This window comes from Amphiura filiformis, chromosome 5 (assembly GCF_039555335.1).
Source record: "Amphiura filiformis chromosome 5, Afil_fr2py, whole genome shotgun sequence".
Lineage (NCBI taxonomy): Eukaryota > Metazoa > Echinodermata > Ophiuroidea > Amphilepidida > Amphiuridae > Amphiura > Amphiura filiformis.
The window spans coordinates 78,069,057-78,088,302 of NC_092632.1; the positions used below are offsets into that span (position 1 = coordinate 78,069,057).

The window sequence follows — 19,246 nt, forward strand, 5'->3', positions numbered from 1 at the left end:
AATGACCTCATTGGTATTCATGACCTCATCAATTTTTAAAATGAATGCATGGTATCAGCTCATTATGTGGCCGAAGCAACCCGTACAGGAATCATTGTACACTTGCCTGCGCACAATTAAAAGAGCGGGGTAAACCTTTAATGACAATGAAATTATGCATCTCAGATGCATGTAGATGTTGAGGAGAGGTGGTTTATAATCAGCGTTCGAAATTTTGGTTGTCCGGTTGCCCGGGACAACTAAAAAAGTCGCCGGACAACCAAAAATACTGATTCGGTTGTCCGCCGGACAACCATAAATCTAGCCAAAATTCACATTTGTAGGCCTACGGACAACCAAAAACTTAGACGGACAACCAGAAATTGTAATCTGGTTGTCCGTGGGACAACCATTTATTTTTCCTAAATTCGAACACTGTTTATAATCGTGTGATACAACTCCCTATGTCATTTTTAAAATTGCACAAATTTCCAAACAACGGTTCCAATGCTCACAATGATTAAACTTTTGCTATCAAATTTGGTATCAACCTTCCAAGGAAAGTGTATAGAAAATTATAATATAAATTATTTTGCCATAAACTCATCAGACTCTGGTTAAATGGGGATGGAACTTGTGGCGACTTTCTAAGACATTAATCTTTAAATAGTAGAGGGCATAAATAACATCAAAAACACTTTTTTGGTTATTTTTCTTAGTGCTGAGTTTTTTTGTGTTCTATTTGACCTATCTCAGCATGAAATGACAAAATTTTTGGCGTGGGGTCCAAGAAAAAAGTGTGCAGGGCAAAAATCCAAGATGGCCCGTTTTCCACATTTATAGCCATAACTTTGTCATTTTGAGGTCTTTTTGATTGTGGTGTCTAACCCTATGTTTAAGGGGTCAAGCATTCTATTTATGCAACTAGAAATAGTCACAAACCATCAGATGTTGAGTTAATAACTTTTTAAACCAAATTTACTCCATTTTTCCCTTACTTAGCAAATTTCATAAAACATATCTTCGATTTAAGGAGCATTCTTTAAAATGTAACACTGCTTCCTCCTAGAGAAGTTTCAGGTTCAAATTGCACGAATTTCCAAACAACGGTTCCTATGCTCACAATGACTAAACTTTTGCTATCAAATTTGGTATCAACCTTCCAAGGAAAGTGTATAGAAAATTATTATATAAATTATTTTGCCATAAACTCATCAGACTCTGATTAAATGGGGATGGAACTTGTGGCGACTTTCTAAGACATTAATCATTAAATGATATCCCAAAGAAAGTATACATATCACAATAATCAGTTCTTCCATCTAAATTAAACTGAAATGAAAATATTAACAAAATAGTATGAATCTATTATAGCCTTATTTATTTCCTCTCCAAAATATAATAATTTGTTTATTTTTGGACAACAATTTAAAAATGTTGCCCTTTGAAAGCTATTTTTCACATATACAAATATTGACTGCTATAATGGGCATGGTTGAAATTATAGTGTGATTCGGGTGTAAGGAACTTAACACACGGAGCTCTAGAGCATTTATTAAAAAAATATGCCCTGTGCAAAGTCATGAAGGCATATACCTCCACAATTTCAACCAATCAGATGGCAGCAGTCTCTGGATGAGATATAAAATTGAATACCTGAGTGGAAGAAGGGCCCAACTCCAATTTTTTTACAAAAATGAGTCAGACTCAGCATTTTATTGCCAGCAGATTGTTCTTCCTTGTGTGTGAAAGATGAGCCAAATTCCACTCTCTAAATAGTCTTCCATGTACACTTAATCATGGTTTTCATGGAAGAAAGGCCCAACTCCATGGAGTTGGGCCCTTCTTCCATAAATATTGGGTTAAAGAGGAATTTCGTTCATCCATGAAATCTGCTTTTCACTGCAATAAACTTTTGTGCTAACATATTACATGCTTCTACTTGTGCAATTAATTGATAATTACCAACTTTCTGTAGCTATTTATAACACATCTGCTTACGGCACTTGCATTATATTAGTGGAAAAAGGGCCCAACTCCAGCCCGTATTAAGACCTGTACCGTTGCCATGGAAACATTATATATAATTTTGAATGTATGTAATATTGTATGTTCATATATTAAAGGTCCCCTGAAGATGAAAACATTCTGTCTGTAAAACTTTTCCAAATATTAAGTTTTTCTTAATATCTCAAAAACAGTTTTGATGGAGTTGGGCCCTTCTTCCACTCAGGTATTCAATTGAATGTACTGTTACACAAATTACATTTAAAACAATCTAATTTTAAAAACAAGACTAGAATATACAATGTTTACTTTGATACCATTAACGGAGCATGTTCCACAAGTACTATAGTGACATATCATGCCCATGTAGGCATAAAACACACATTAATCAAATACTACAGATAAACATAACTAGGTTTTTGTGCAACACTTTCAAACCCCAGCTTTCAAACAGAACATGAACATTAGGCAAGTCCAATGCCCATGTTTTGTTTGCAACTTGTTTCACATAAATGTTTATCAAAATCTGATTTTACTTATCCACTTTTTTCACAAAACAACTGGTATTTGCATTACCTCTCAGGGCAGTATCTAATTTTCTTTTTTTTCAACCAGCCTCCTGGGCTGATAACATCCAAAAGTTACTACAGTTTGTCCTCTCTGAAGTACAAAGTGATGACAAAGTGCGCGTATACAGTGTGTAAACAGTGCGTAGTGCTGCATCTCTGCTGCAGGTATGTGTGCCTTCAAAGCCGGCACAATGCGTATGTCCGTGTTGGTACTTTGAACTTCAGAGTAAACTGACTGTAACCCAAATCTGAACCTACCAGCCCAAAAGTCATGACTTGAAAGGTGAAAATAAAGATTCATATAATTACCGGAATCTAATTGAAAATCATAGACGGCATTACAATTGAGTTTTGGTTTGCAAGATGTTTTTTGGGAATCAAATTTTGATGTTTTAATCATTAGATGTAGTGTCAGCACTCACATTTCATACCACCAGGAGGGCATGTCGTGGACATGCGGGTGGGTACTATGTACACAGTACGGCCCTGAAACCTCTTCTGTAAGGGCTATAACTAAAACCTAAAACCTTCAATCTTCATTTCAAGAAATCACACTCATGTTACATTACACAAGTTTAAAGTTGTAAACATTATTTGTATTAATTTTACATTTCACATAAATTTATGCTTATGATAATTAAAGGAGCATTTTGTGATCCTAGCATCCTCTTTTTATGACATTTTTCAGTAGATATCTACAAAAAAAAACTTATTCCGAAAATTTCAGTTGAATCCGATTTTGTGTTTGCGAGTTATGCATGATTATGTGTATTACGCTGGCCCATATGCCACTGTTGTACAGTAGAAACTCATTATAACGAAGTTGTCAGGGACAGAGAAATTACTTCTTTATATCCAAATTTTGTTATATCAGGGTTGTAAAAACAATAAATAACAAAAGAATTATGTATCTTGGTTCTGGGAAAATACTTCTTTATAACAGGGTTTTTCTGGTATCAGATTTCGTTATAATGAGGTTTTACTGTAATTTTGTCCTGGTATACCAGAACGAAATTCAAATTTGACAATATTTTTGCTAAACGAATTAATCTGCAAGAAATATTTGGTACATAAACATTATGAAGCCTGAGGTATCAAGTGGTATAAAAATCTCAACATTAAAAAAAAAAAGAAGTGGGGGGATGAGGCTGTGCATCACGAAATGCCCTTTAATTAGTGAAGAACGTGGATAACTTGACGCAAATAATTTCAGTATTGGACATAAAGCATGCATCAGATTCACATGATATTCGGAATCAATGAACAATCTGATAATTTCCTTGCATCTATCAGGAGTACATTCACGAATATTCTGTTTGCGCTGCTCCTCAGTGCGGTCACAACTGCCAGAACTAGGTTTTCCCGAAACTTTGGAATAAAAAACAACAGATCTTGTTGTGCAAGGCAGTTTGCCCTTATGGCAGCAGCTGGACTCCCTTTTGGATAATCAAAAAACTGTCTCTGAGTTTGACTATGTTGCTGTTGGACAGTCCTTTGACCAAGTAGGAGACTCAAATGGGGGAAACAAACGAGTTCTTTGAAAAAATTCCAAGTTTGGTGCCATCACATGCTAAAACTTTGGGATTTGTTCCACGAACTTGAAATGCTTGTCTGAAATTTGCCATCCAAGAAAAAATAAAATCAATAAAAGTTTGTCGACTCATGAAAGACTCTCCTGGAGGATAGCGTTCATTGACAATACTGCAGTATCCTGAAAATGTAATTGTTGAGTTCATCACATGACTTACATAATCCCACCCAATTTCATCTCCACATGCTGTATATATCGACAAAATGTGCAGGCCATCTTGCCTTCCTGAATATTCAAGTACACATTCTGCTTCTTCATTCAAACATTGTCTATCACAAATTACCAAGCTAACAATGCCATTGTCTGTGTAGAGTTGAGTGGGGTTAGTAAAACGTTTTACCACTTTTCCACTTGGGTATGTATCATCATAGTAGAGTTTGCCACATTTACATACCATAGCTTTATCCAAGTTGGGAGACACTTCCATACATTTATTGTCGCTTAAAGAAGCACGAAGTCTTGACAATTTTGAACGAAGAAACACAGGATCATGTCGATTCCTTGGGACATGTTTGCTAATGCTAGGAAAGACCCATAATCCGGTACTGGGATCAAAGTTTTCCTTATTCAAATCGGTACCTGGATCCAAATTATCACAAATTAAATGGACAACGTCTTGGGGAATGCCATCTAGCTCACCACTATCATCATCATCATCAGTTGCATGACACAAACATTGCCACTGCTCTCTGTTTTGATGAATATTCTTCAAATGCTCACAAACCGCATCACTATCTATGTCTTTGATCTTTCGGGAATGTCCGGAAGGCGACGTTTTACATTTTCCAGACAAACAAGAAAATATATTACGATTAAAATTAACAACAGAACAAGATTTCAAATCATGGGACAGTACAGAAAACTTATGAAAAGCACTATCTCTATCAAGACGAAAAACAGGGATATTTAAGCTTTGTAGAGATCCTTGAATTTTGACATTAAGGTGAGTCTGGTGGATGCGAGAAGGAGAATCAAATAACATGTCATACAAGGGATCAACATATTTATTCAGGAACCTGATATGAAAACAGGTGTTATCTTGATTAATTGCGGTCACCAGTGATTGCATTTGACAATTGCAGAAGTATGACACCTGATTCTGTTGGGAACACTTGCTTCGATATACGTGGACAAACTGATTCTTTTTAAAAGACGCAGAGTCCAGGTTAACATCATTCATGGCAATAACATCAATATCCTCGGAATGGATACGCCACTGAAGACAACCCTCTGACAACAAATGATGAACAAATTTAATGAACAGAGTTTGTTTAAAAGTACAAAAGTCATCATAATGCTGGTCATGTGGGGGTGTGCAGGTAGAGCGTTTTAAGGGGTCTTGGGATCCAGGACTCCTTGATTTGGCAGGTCCCTCTGATTTGGTCCCCTTAATTTTGTGTGTCTGTCTAGATTTAGATGCCTGGACCCCTTTATTTGCCAATTTGGCCCCCTGGACTCGGCAGGTCACTGCTGGGGTTGTGTTGGTGTCCGTTTTATTACTATTTCCCTGAACATGTTCAGTTGGACTACAAGACCGGACAACCTTAACCCTGGTACTATTTTGAGGTAGATTCCTCTTTACCTGTGGAACAGTGGCAGGTTCATCACTATCAGCCTGCAATATCTTGATGATGTCTTTATTATGCCTACCAAATCGTTGAAAATATAATATTCTGTTTCTCTTTGAGGTCGGAATGTAATTTGAGGTAGGATGCTTATCCTCACCTCTGAATTCACCGGTTCCTGATGAATAGTGCTGGCACACCAATACGCCCTGCCTGCCATTTGGCCCAGTATCATTATCTATCGAGTTTATGATTCTGGCCTGTTGTTGAAAAGAAATACAATCCCATGCTGTGATCTTCCCTACAAAGTCATCAAATCTCTCTGCTGGTGCACTTTCAGTTCCATGCAATCTGTAATTTGACATTACGTCAGAGGAATCGCTGTATACTCCTTGATCTACATGAAAATCACTAGACCTATCCAACTTACCCGGATCAATTGCCTTGTCGATATGGACAACAATACCTAATATGGATGCAGCGGGTACATTACATGCAAGTAGCTGTTTGACGGAATTATCTACTGAAAATTTGTTTGTGAAGATAATTTTACTCCATCGCCTACCACTTCCTACTTGCCTCTCAATCTGTTTACCTAAATCGTTTGTGGTCATGACTTGCCATGATACTGGGTCAATGCGGCTATGTGGTAACTTCTCTTGGAAATGCTTTGATGCGCCCTTGTACAGTCCCCACTCCATCCACCGTGTGTAGTGCCTGCAAAGTATGGTAAAAAAAATAAAGTGACATAGGATTTAACTTTTTGTTAGTACTTGCTGTCAAGTGAAACTAAATAATCTAGTTTCATATACACATTTCGCTTCTGTACTTCCATATTCAAAAAATAACGATAGGATAATGAATAATAACAAGTGCAATTCTGATGCAACCATCACCATGCGCGGAAATTATCTTAAATGTAAAGTTGCTGCAAAATTAGTGTGCATTTTATTTTCAACAATTGTGATCGGAAGGCATGCAATTGATGCAATCAGCACAGTAAAGTGACTACTTTGTATAGTCCACTGGACCACATAGTATCATTACCACTGGTGAAAAAGTATCATTCACAACATTAATGTGTCTGTGATCTTATATTACCCTTGCATGGGGGGGTAACACATGGAGACTGTTATGTCCAAGAAATATACAAAGTATATTGATGGTGAAAATTTGTTATAAGATTTATCATGTTAAATGGGCACAATTAGCTGGTGGGGTAAGTGGGAGGGGGGTGTCAAATGGTGTTTCACTCTCTGGCGATGTGACCGCCTGAAGTAAAGTGTTTTGAAAAGCTGTATATCTGTACTTAACGAAATGTCATGATTTAGTTAAGGGTTGGGGTATGAACGCTTGGACAGTATTTATTTTGGGACATCAGAGCACATCAGACATATCGAATTGCATTCTGAATACGAAGAATGTCATTCTGATATCAAATAATTCTGATTTTTTGAAATTCGCAATTTAGTACACATTTTATGGCAAATCATTAAAAATTGATATTTTTGATATTTAACAGTACTTGAAGTAAACTTTATAAATCTGATGATTTATACTTGAAGTGTATGTAGGTGGGATGACAAATCAATTGAAAATTTTGACCTTTCATATTGAAGATATGGATTTTTTTCCTAAACACCAAAAAAAAAATTAGGTCTTTTGGGAAAAAATCCATATCTTCAATATGAAAGGTCAAAATTTTCAATTGACCGTCGGCTTTTCCTCCTGCTACTGCTACATACACTTTAAGAATATGTCATTAGATTTATATAATTTACTCGAGGACTGTAATATATCAAAAATTTGAAAAATATCAAATTTTTATAATTTGTCATAAAATTTTTATTATATTGTGATTTTCAAAAATGAAAATTATTTGATATCAGAAAGACATGCTTCAGATTCAGAATGCAATTCGATAGGTCTGAGGTGCTCTCATGTCCCACAAAAATACTGTCGAACGTTAATAAACGCTCATTTTGGATCCCTTAAGGGGTTACAAATGGCTGATATTTTTCCATAGGCTTACGTGTTCAAATCATTCAGTAGCCTTATTTGCTAATTTTCTCAAAATTCTGTTAATCTAAAATTGTCTAAATAAGACAGATTTATAGTACACACCTTTATCTACGATTAGGATACCAAAGGATTTCAACTTGGAATTTCATCAGAGCAGATAGTGCGATATTTTTTGAAATAATGATATTTATATTATTCTCAGTAATATTTGCTTAGTAACAAAGTATTTTAAGTATTAAAAATTATTCAATCAATTTTGGGTTTACTATTTGACCTGTATCTTCTAAACTAGAGGTCGCACACAGTAGGTGCAATGTACTTATTTCATCTCATGAGTAAGATTGTTAATTTAGTAAAGTTTGAAATCAATTTGACAAAAATGATATTTTCCCCCTATGCAGGACCCAGCATGACCTTGATTGGGAGAAAAGTTGATTTTTTAAAAATCAAAATTAATGATCATGGTTTGGTGGTGGTAGTTGCCATCTGGCAAGCAGAGTTCCCAGGTTTGACCCCCCCTCCCTGGCATCTCAGAAACAAACCAAAGGGAGGTTAGGGCTAATTTCTTATCTGATACTTAGAGAATAAAGGTATTGTTTTTAGCCGTTAGAGTGCATCTAACGTCTCATATAACACGGGCGACATCATTATTTTAAGTAAAACAACGAGCCCGTGTTATATGAGACTATAGATGCACGACAGCGGCTAAAACAATACCTTTATTCTCATTCTTAAACATTTCAATTCAAATAAAAATATCATAATTATTACAAATTTAAATCAAATTAAACTCTACATTTTACAAGGAATTACCTTGGGCTTAAAATCGATCAGTCCCGTTGTTGCTATGCGTCTCCGATTGGTTCAAATAGCGAGTACGAGTATCGCGGCTATGTACACGTGCTGACCCGTGTGATATCGTGTCATATCACACGGGTAAGAACCAATAAGATTGCAGGAACGTTCTCAAGTGTTTAAGAATCATAGTTGTTTACATTAGTCACATAAGCTAGTTACACACTCATTCTTATTGATCATAATATGGACTAATTCGGGTAACACTCTTATTTCCAGGAGTATAACTGATTATTTTGCTAAACTTAAAAAATCATAAAAAATCATAAAAATCATAAAAATAATGGAATGCAATGTAACTTTTGAGATTTTGTCTGAAAACCATTTAACATTGGGTCAGTCCATGTCGAAACAGATTGAGTGTACACCCACCCTCTTGGATTTTGCTCTCCTTTGGCTCAGGGGTACCTTTCATGGACCCCTAGGTGAGGTCACAAGAAAAAATTCAAATTCAATTTCGTTTCGAATGGCGGGCCATCTAAGTTTGGCGACCTTGACCAAAATTGGGAATTTAAGGTGTCCAAATGACAAAGCGCTCTCTTTGAGAGGCATTTTCTTCTTAATTAAATCAGTTGTGACCCTCTTTTTGAATGTGGTCACTCACTGGCTGTGTCTGAAATGCCTAATGCCAAAAAAGATTGATTTCGTAATTTCGTTGGGATTTCAGAGGTGGTCAAAATCAGCACTTCATACTGTTCAATCAAATTATCTTTGATGATGAAGGACCCATGATAATGCCACAGTGCACTTATAGGTCCTAATTATGTTCAGAATGGATTAACCATGTGCCAATGTCTATGAGCAATTCAAAAAAAAGAGAAATTTCTAGACCCCCCTACAGAATTTTAGGCGCCCCTAAAGTGGTTCAGCCACAAATGGCGCTTAAAATCGGCAAATTTTGACACCTAATAACTTTAGGTGTACACCAGATATGAATTTCTAGTCTTTTGCATCTGAAAGAATATAGTCTAATGTTACTAGGAACATAAGATTTGTTTTGTATTTTTGTGTTTTGATACTTTCAAAAGGTCGTTGACCTATGAACATTTTTAAATCATAGCGCCTCCTGAAAGGTCTGACACAAAACAAACTATACATTTTTGGAATCCTCATGACCATACGAGTAATTTGATATATTACTTGACATAATTGGGAGCATTCTGAAAATTTGACCCCCATAACCTGTACTTTGCATGTGCATCGTTGCCAGGAAGTGCATTTTTGACCCCCTTAAAAATCCATACAGAGGATTAGAAAGTAGTTTTTCTTATTACTTGACTCAAGAGCAACTTGAAATATCAGGATAAATAATACAAATGGCTATAAAGTGATCAAAATATAAAAAATATCATACTAAAATTGGCATTTTGTACCGTATCCTGTATGCATGGTATGTTAGGCAAAAATGACTATTTTTGAAAGCGCCAACTTAATACTAAAAACACAAAAATACAAAACAAATCTTATTTTCCTAGTAACATTAAACTACATTCTTTCAGATGCAAAAGACTAGAAATTCATATCTGGTGTACACCTAAAGTTATTAGGGGTCAAAATTTGCAGACTTTAAGTGCCATTTGTGGCTGAACCACTTTAGGGGTGGCCTAAAATTCTGTAGGGTCTAGAAATTTCTCTTTTTTGAATTGCTCATAGACATTGGCATATGGTTAATCCATTCTGAACATAATTAGGACCTATAAGTGCACTGTGACATTATCATGGGTCCTTCAAAATCAAGATAATTTGATTGAACAGTACGAAGTGCTGATTTTGACCCCCTCTGAAATCCCAACGAAATTCAAATCTATCTTTTTGGCATTAGGTATTTCAGACACAGCCAGTGAGTGACCACATTCAAACAGAGGGTCACAACTGATTTAATTAAGAAGAAAGTGCCCCTCAAAGAGAGCACTTTGTCATTTGGACCCCTTAAATTCCCAATTTTGGTCGAGGTCGCCAAACTTTGATTGCCCGCCATTCATAAACTAAATGGAATTTGAATTTTTCTTGTGACCTCACCTAGGGATCCATGAAAGGTACCCTGAGCCAAAGGAGAGCAAAATCCAAGAGGGTGGGTGTACACTCAATCTGTTTTGATATGGACTGACCCCATTAGTGACTGAAAGTTTGGACCTTCATAATGGTCGATGATCATCAGTGTAAATGGATGTATTTAACATTGGTTGCAAGCACACTCACCTGTTGTCTCCAATCTGGAATGTGACATTGTACACTGCAGATGAACAGAGTTTGCTGGAGATAGTATCAATGATGGATTGCTCCAAATGATATAAATGCCGTTTCTGCTCATTAGACAGTGATGTTACACACTCCAGCTCCGCTTCATCGTAACGCTCGCATGAGCGTAATAGCCAAGCGTGGTATGGAATAAGCTGAGACAGAAAGGGAAAAAAAGAAAGAAAATATACTGAAAGCTTGCATTCAATGCAGATTAAAATGGATAAAATGTTTGTGGATAAAGCCGGTTGAGATACGAATCCAAATATAATTGCACCAACCAAAATTTAATGGTTTTTAAACATATGGATAAAATCATCCGCTTCTTTTTTTATATATTAGTAAATTGTGATATTACAATTCACATGTATATCAATATCATGAGAAATATTAGGACTAAAAAATAAATACATAATTTGAGCTTAGAATTTCAAAGTGATCAATCCGAGACTTGCATACAAACCGTGTTAAGTCCACAAACTCATGTATCAGATTTTCCTGTGCAATGGCAATGCTATAGTTATTATAGTTTCAGTTGGATGAAATATTACAAAGCAAACACATAGTAACAATACTGTGTAGACTTTGTTTCCCAAATGAGAATAATAGTCTGCATATTGCTATGCAGCATTGTTATGGTAAATAATAGTACAACTCATTGTTGCTAATGTCAAACATGTCACACAAGTAAATGAGCATGATATAGTGTCCGCTTCATTTACTTACGTCATAGCCCGCTGCCTTGAAAATTATTTTCGCTTCAAACGGAGGAAGAACACGTATGAGCCCGAACTTTACCCACACAATTTTTCTTTTTTCAGGAGAAATACGCATAAAAAATGGCAACGAGTGTCAACTTGTAATGTAATAGTTATTCTATTCGAATAGAGAAAAACTTGTGTTTGCAATAGACCTGACCTTTAACATCAACTTTCAAATATTGCAATAACATTGCAATAGAGTTTGTGAATAATGGACATGCTATAATTAAACGTAAATGAGAAATATGCTAACATTTGAGACCATGCCTGTTGACGCAACATGTAAATGTCTCCAACAATAAACACTGTATTTGATAACAAAGGACACAATACCAAGGTTTTTTTAATAGAATGTTTGTATAACATAGACATTCTCAAAATACATTGTTAAATTAATTTGTAAAAGGGCAAAGGAGTAATGCTGCTTTAAAATTTGAAACTCTTTTTACATAAGAGATGAATCAAATATTTCTATTCATTATCAATTTTGTTGCAAGAAGATGTTTATTATACTTGTCACAGTACACTTTACTACATTTTTGTACATGTTTCAGTTTTTTTATGATCTCATTCAATAGAGGTTATCCATGTTACTCATGTGTGACTTTTAACAAAAGGCACTGGTTCCCGTAGTATTCCTCATTCAAACCAATTCAATGCACAACCTCGGAGTTACCTGCATGACTAAGGCCGGCTATTTTGAAACAGTCATGGTTGCAAGTGCAGGTACTTCTTTTGAAAGTCCTAAACAAGGTATAGCAGTCGCTGATAGGATATGCAGCTTATAGAACATGGATAACCTCTATATTTACTTACTCTACATAGTGAAACCATTACATAGTCCAAATTAATTTTGACAAATTTGACTACAAAAAAGGTATATATATATACATACCACGCTGCTCAGCACGCCTGGCATTTTGTTGTTCCGCCGTCGCTTTTCTTGCTCCGTACACTGTATCGGCCCACCCCCAATATCTTGTCTCTGCTTTGAATAGTCTGTTATTATGAAACAAGAGATACAAATGATTAAATGTAAACATACACAAGACTTTATACTGCCAGTCTCCTAGTCTCACATATTTGCAAAACAATTTAATAAAAGAAATTATTCTAGTAGTCTATACTCAACTAAAAATGGTTACATGATTAGAATGCAGCAATAGAATGTATTCAGTAGTACCTCAACCTGTAGTAGCTGAAAAAACTATGGCTAAAAGGTGCACTAGAATTGGCTGCAGTGGCAACTCTTTCCAACAAGCAAATTTTGCTATTAAATTGAAGCATATATCATCCCAACCCATTACTTAAAATCACCATAAAACACTTGCTTTGACACATCACACAGCGATATTTCATCCACGTACCAAATTATTATTTCTCTACTGGACTCGAAAACTTCAAAACTTTTCATCAAAACTCGAAAAATATTGTAAAATTGGAATACAAAATGTCATCATCATATTGGCCTTTGATGAAAATTTTTACCAAAATAGCCCTTCGGAAATTGCGTGAATCTATTCAAATATCAACCCATTTATTTTCTACAATACAGTATGTATTTTGGGGAATATGAGAGTTGTGAAATGATCTTCTACATGCAGGGTTTTGTTTTGAAATTTGTGGTACGGATAGTTTTTGTTCAGTTGCTCGAGATGTTTCGAAAACGCCACAAAATATCGCTGTCAAACATGTCCGTACATTGTATATCAAGAGATGACGCTATTTACTACTAGGGAAATATCGCTGTGCATCACACACCGACATCGCCTGGCTAGTGATTACTTTGTCAGCAGAGATACTAAAATAAATACCCGGGATCGATACACGTGAATTTGCTATGCACAAGTTTGATATGAGAAGAAAATCTTTGGATACCGGGTTAGAAAATGATGAATATCTCCCGTAAATGATTTCGTATAAAGAAACCAGATATTTTGAACAGATATGATAGTCGTTAGCTTGCGTCTTGAGTCAAAAACTGACAATAATTCTGATTTATATGTGCCGAATTATATAGCGCAGTGTATAGGCCAATGGAGGTAATCTAAAAGCATGACCTATGGCTACCATGCTCGACTCGACACACAGTGAGGTCAGTCACCTAGCTAATCGGGGCTATTGTCAATAGCCTTAGTCAGATGTCCTTCGGCCCATTATGCGACTCAAAACTATTAAACAGGTCGATACAAAATGGCCATGCGTGGCGGTGGATTCAACCTACCATGGCGATTTCTGCCATGAAGATATCGGGGCGATGACACTGTCATCAAGAGAGCCATCAGTTAACATTATATAATTCAGCTTTTGGCTGTGATGCTATATTATTTTGTTAAATAAACCTTGAATTGAATAATGGGTACAACATAATGAATCACCCATTTCAAACAAACATGAAATAAACAAATGACATGTTTAGAACAAGTAGTTCAACACTTACATTACATGGGTCAAAATAATGCAATCAGTATCAGACAAAAAAGCTTGGTAAAATAAATTGGCCAAACTAGGTTTGTTTTAAGTAGCTGATAACGGTCACGATCAAAGTTGGTACATGTGTCACTAGAGGTATAAGAACGTTAGTGTTATAGACTTGATGGGGAAGTCCTCTTTTGGTCTATACGCTAGCGCGCTCGCCTCTTAATCTCAGGGTCGTGGGTTAGAGTCCCGACAGGACCGGAAGTGGCTCGAGGAGGCGCAGGATACTTCCGTGAGTGGTTTGTGACATAAATGGTGGCAGCGGTGGTCCCTGGTGTTTCTTAACACTAGGGGGATCCACCCATCGGAAAAGGTTAGGCGTTCACAAAATTGCTGGCCGAGTATTCCTGTTACATCAAGGACGACCAGTCGGGCCGGTACGCCTGGTATCAAGGACGACCAGTTTAAACAGAGGAAGTAAGGCGGGAGGACACGCCTTACGAGGAGGGGGAGCATGTCACGGAGGTATAAGTGTGTTAGTGTTATAGACCTGATGGGGAAGTCCTCTTTGGTCTATACACTAGGCGATCGCCTCTTAATCCCAGGGTTGTGGGTTCGAGTCCTGGCAGGACCGGAAGTGGCTCGAGGAGGTGCAGGATACTTCCGTGAGGGGTTTGTGACACATGTACAACAATATATTGCTCACCTGATAATCCAGGTTGAGGAACGAGGCCTGTCCCTGGAGCCACACCTGCAATGAGAAAAAAATGCTCTGGTGTGGAATATTTACTGTAGATAAAACCTACTTAATACTGTAAAACACTTTAATTTTGCGGTACCTTTATTTTGCGAATTGCAAATGTTTTAACGGGCACTTAATTTCGCGAATCTGGGAATTCGAAGTTACTTTCAAAATTTTAATTTTAATAATAATTCTCTACATTTCATAATCAATTAATATATAAAAAAGGCACATCGAATAAGCATCATCAAAACACAACAAACCTTTATCTATATTAAATTATACTAGTACAATTTTTATTTGTGTCACCTAGTGCGATTTTCATTGGCAGATTCACATTCGGATGCGATGTGTTCAGATCGAAAAAAAAACCTATATCGGTGGATGCTCAAATTGTTGTTCAGTTATAGATGCAGGTGCGGTGTGAACATAGACGAAGTTGTCATCCCAATCCCATACCTGTTTAAATACATGTTTAACATCCGGGTCAACCAGAGGTCAAGTTTTTTGCTTACTCTTTGAATACCAAAGTAAAAAGTTGGTCAGAAGAACCTCTGCCATGAGTGTAATACTTTTATGGGGTCAAAGGTCATGCAGAGGTCATCCAAGGTCACTTTGCTTAGGAATGCTCTGTGACTACAATGTACCAAATTTGGTTAGAGGACATCCCTGGCCAGAGTGAAACACATTTTGCAGCATCATAACTTCGCCCTTACAAATACCCAAAATGCCTACCCCACCCCACCCCACCCCACCCCACCCCAACTCTTCACATAGCATGACCTAAAGGCATGCCAAGGTTCCGACCAGATCCACTATACCATCTAACCAAACTGCTCAACCCATATACTAACTGATCTAACCAAGAACCGTGTCGTTCTAGTTAATACTGTGTACTTGGTTTGTTATTACAGATCACCAAAAATGTTGGCGGATCAACAGATTTCATGACGATCATCAAGACTTTTTCTCGAATTTGCACACTGTATTAGGGTCTTGGGTTTCCATGGAGCTTGGGGTGTTTGATGTCATTGGTGCCTAATGAAAATATATTCTCTTTTTTCCAAGATTCTTGTAACTCAACATATTATCCATACCTGGTACAAAATGTATATCAATCTGATCTTCTTGCTCCTGTTGTGGGATAGCATCTGGCTGCACTGCTGACAATGATCCTGTAGGCGGCTGCTCCTGTTGTAGGAGAGCATCTGGCTGCACTGCTGGCTGCGCTGCTGATAATGATCCTGTAGGCGGCTGCTCTTGAGAGGTGGATAGCAACATAGTTCTCAGATATCATGCACTGGACCTACAATGTAATAAATATGGAAATCTTTTCGTCAAAGACAGTGGAAATGAACGGGCACCTGGAATTTATTTTCTGTTTATTATTCCCTTTCCCACAGCTCCTTATTATTTTCTGTATAAAAAAATAGACAAGATCAGGAGCACTAATGAAAATATATTCTCTTTTTCTGTGATTTTTAACACATTAAGCCTGTGCGGCAAAAGACGAATCCAATTTCACGCATTCCTGCACCTCAATGGCAGCCATAGCCGCGACAAGGACCCAACTATCTCACCTAAAATTTGAAATGATGCGGCCTTGAAGGGTATTTTAAACTGCATTCTATCACCCGTGTTACACATAGACAAAAGAATGATGACAGTTTACAACACAAAAGAATCTCACATCGAATTTTAAGCAGGTTTAATCCACCCAATTGGGCACTCACAACACCTGTTTGGTGCATGCGGGGACCCTAATATGGCCGACCAAATCATGACCATGACTTGGCTCGTTGGATTCGTCTATACTCAAATGAGGTGTGCACGTATATATAGGAAGAAGAAGATCGTGGTCAGCTGCTGGATGGGAGACCAACAAGTTCTTGTATAATAATAGGCTTTTAATGATAACCACCAATAACTTGCCCCCTCTCGCCTGCCAAAAATCGCTTCCCCACTCTCGGCCGCCTAAAAATCTTTGCCCCCCCCTTGCACATGCCAAATTTTAGGGATCCCAATTTGCAAACCTTATATGGTCTAGATATATGTTGCGAGCACAGCGAGCAGGGAAATTTACATATCAAAGCGTTTCCGTACTGTTTTCGGAAGCCTTTTTAGAGCCCCATGAATGTGTGCCAAAAATCGCTTGCCCCCCCCCCCTCGGCTGGCCAAAATTCGCTTACCCCTTTCGGCTCGCCAACGATTTCTTGCCCCACCACCCCAATTTTCCCCTCCCCAGGGCTCATAATTATTACACAGGCCCTAAAAGCATATTAAGTGTTTTTAACTCCTATTAACACATTTCCTAAATTATCAATTCACTGCAATTATACAATTCTGTTGGTTGGTACATGTAGATGTTTTCACTATTCCATGGTTTCTTCTGTTGCTTACCTAAATATTGATATCATTGCTTTTGAAAAATAATCCGTATAAGGTGCTTTCATCCAACTTTTGTGATGTGGAGCAAAAAAATTGCTGCAAAACCTAAACAAAGAACCAGATGTAATGGTAATTTGATGCCCCTGTCAGACTTTTCTGCCGCTTGTCCGCCATGCGATAAGCGGCAAGACGTATCAACCAATACAAGCCTTGATTGTGTCCGTTTGTCTGCAATGCGTGTGCGCCACACGGCTCAGCGTTAAGCGGCATGGTAGTATAAAACCAGCATAAGTTAATGGCAAGGGTCCAACTTTGTTTATTTTGTTGATCCACATGTAGGCGTTGTTTATATCAATTCTCCTTCAGGTCGTATCTGGCGGATTCGGGTGATTTGTTTGTTCCCGATTGATTTATTATTTGAATTATTCATAGGCCTATTTTTAACAATAGCTTTGATGAAACTGATGAATATGAGAAGTCTATTTCTCCAGGAGTTTCTTTCAATACTTTTCCTTCAGCAGGGATACGGCTACGCACCGTTTCTTTCTTTGAGTTTCTTTTTCTTTCTTTCTTTTCTTGCGATCAGTCCCCTTTCCCATCCTTTTTTATTATCTGTTGAGTGTTGGCCTAGTGACGAAAAGTGTTTTTAGGGGAAAAAATTCTGATTGGATGAAGGGAACACTTGAGGTTTCGACAAAAACCAATCAAAGAGGCCCATTTTTTTTTTTTTTTTCCCGGGCTTGTAGCCCCATAGCTCGTACATTGCTATGCACTGAACCGTGTAGTGTAATCAAAGACTGTGGTGGAGACATTCACTGCTTGTTGTTCTCTGCTTGGAAGCTCTTGGACGAACATGTGTGCTCAGGTGTATCAAGGTGGAAACTGTGCGCATGATGGTTTATAAGAGAATCGTTTTTGTACCTTTCCATATGTTGAGATCACCGCGGGCCTATAAGTTTAACCATGCCCGAATAAGAAGCAGTCAATATTTGTTTATGTACAAAATCTTAAGATTCTTGTCATCTGTTTGGTTAAAAGCATCGATTTTGGGCAGAGAAATTAATAGTTTCAATGCGAACGGTACAAATTTCAATCTGTGATTTACGCGTAATTATAGCGCGCGAAAACATTAACACATGTAGCGTAATATCATTTTACACTGGGAACAAAGCATGGGAATAGTTACTTTTGCGGGTATAGTTTTGACTCTTTTAACCAATCAGATGGCGGGAATCTTTACTTCAGATGAGGTATAACATTTTTTCTATATTCCTTGAGTCAGTAAAATGAAGCAAAACCAAATTTGGTGATTTTCTCAAAAAAAGTTCATTGAAAGGAACCGGTTTATGCTGGCCTTGGATTCTTTGTGTTATTTCCTTTTGAAAATGTAAACTTTTATACTTTTTAAATATCATACAATAACAATGTCTAAAAAAAGCATACGAATTCTGGAATCGGTACTACATGTAGTAGGCCCTAATAATAATAGTAGACTATGCCATAGTCGATTTACTAAATAAAAATATTTTATTAATCATGATGAACGCATTCAGTTGAACTTGAAATTATACTGATATTTATTACATCAAAATACTAGTATAAAATGGTTAGGCCCTTCGCATTTGATTATTAGTTATTAATGACCTCGCAATTAGTGCGCGGTCAGGCAATCAATTTCTTTTGATTGGATTACAGGCTTCAGCAGTATATTAATGAGGTTATGAATTGATTTTATGAATAAAGTGAAGGTGGAGTTGCACTCTTTGTTCATTCATCATTTATATTGTTGATCAATATAATTATAGTCAGAAAATGGCAAGTAGAAGTAGTTGAAAGTTATTTTAAAGGAGAAAATTACAAATAAAAATAAAATAATTAATTATTTTGAGATTTTCAATTTCGGACGCGGGCGGTAAACAGGAAACTAATAATCAAGTGCAAAGGGCATTATGAAAAAGTTTATATAATTGAATACCCGAGTGGAAGAAGGGCCCAACTCCATTTGGCAAAAATGAGTTTATCATATTTTAAAAGACTTATACCGTTGCCATTGTAACATATCATTTCACATGTATGTTATAATGTATGTTCAGTCCCAGTACTAAAGGTCC

The 19,246-nt window shown here is 36.9% G+C and overlaps 1 protein-coding gene across 1 annotated transcript; it reads right to left on the reverse strand.

Moving 5' to 3' along the window:
- Positions 1 to 3,541: 3,541 nt before the first annotated feature.
- LOC140152409 (uncharacterized) lies at positions 3,542 to 17,228 on the reverse strand. Its single transcript, XM_072174715.1, has 6 exons — positions 17,148 to 17,228; positions 15,845 to 16,053; positions 14,712 to 14,756; positions 12,483 to 12,586; positions 10,788 to 10,981; positions 3,542 to 6,428 (listed from the first exon to the last, which is right to left on the reverse strand). Exons 2-6 carry the CDS (start codon positions 16,026 to 16,028, stop codon positions 4,067 to 4,069), a joined length of 2,889 nt encoding a protein of 962 aa, XP_072030816.1. The 5' UTR covers positions 16,029 to 16,053; positions 17,148 to 17,228; the 3' UTR covers positions 3,542 to 4,066.
- Between the last annotated feature and the right edge of the window lie 2,018 nt (positions 17,229 to 19,246).

Coding starts and splice junctions, on each gene's coding strand:
- LOC140152409 (XM_072174715.1), bottom strand. CDS start 16,028: ATGTTGCTATCCACCTCTCAAGAGCAGCCGCCTACAGGATCATTATCA. Junction 14,757..15,844: donor TGATATACATTTTGTACCAG/GTATGGATAATA, acceptor TTCTCATTGCAG/GTGTGGCTCCAGGGACAGGC. Junction 10,982..12,482: donor CAGGCGTGCTGAGCAGCGTG/GTATGTATATAT, acceptor TTTCTGTCTCAG/CTTATTCCATACCACGCTTG.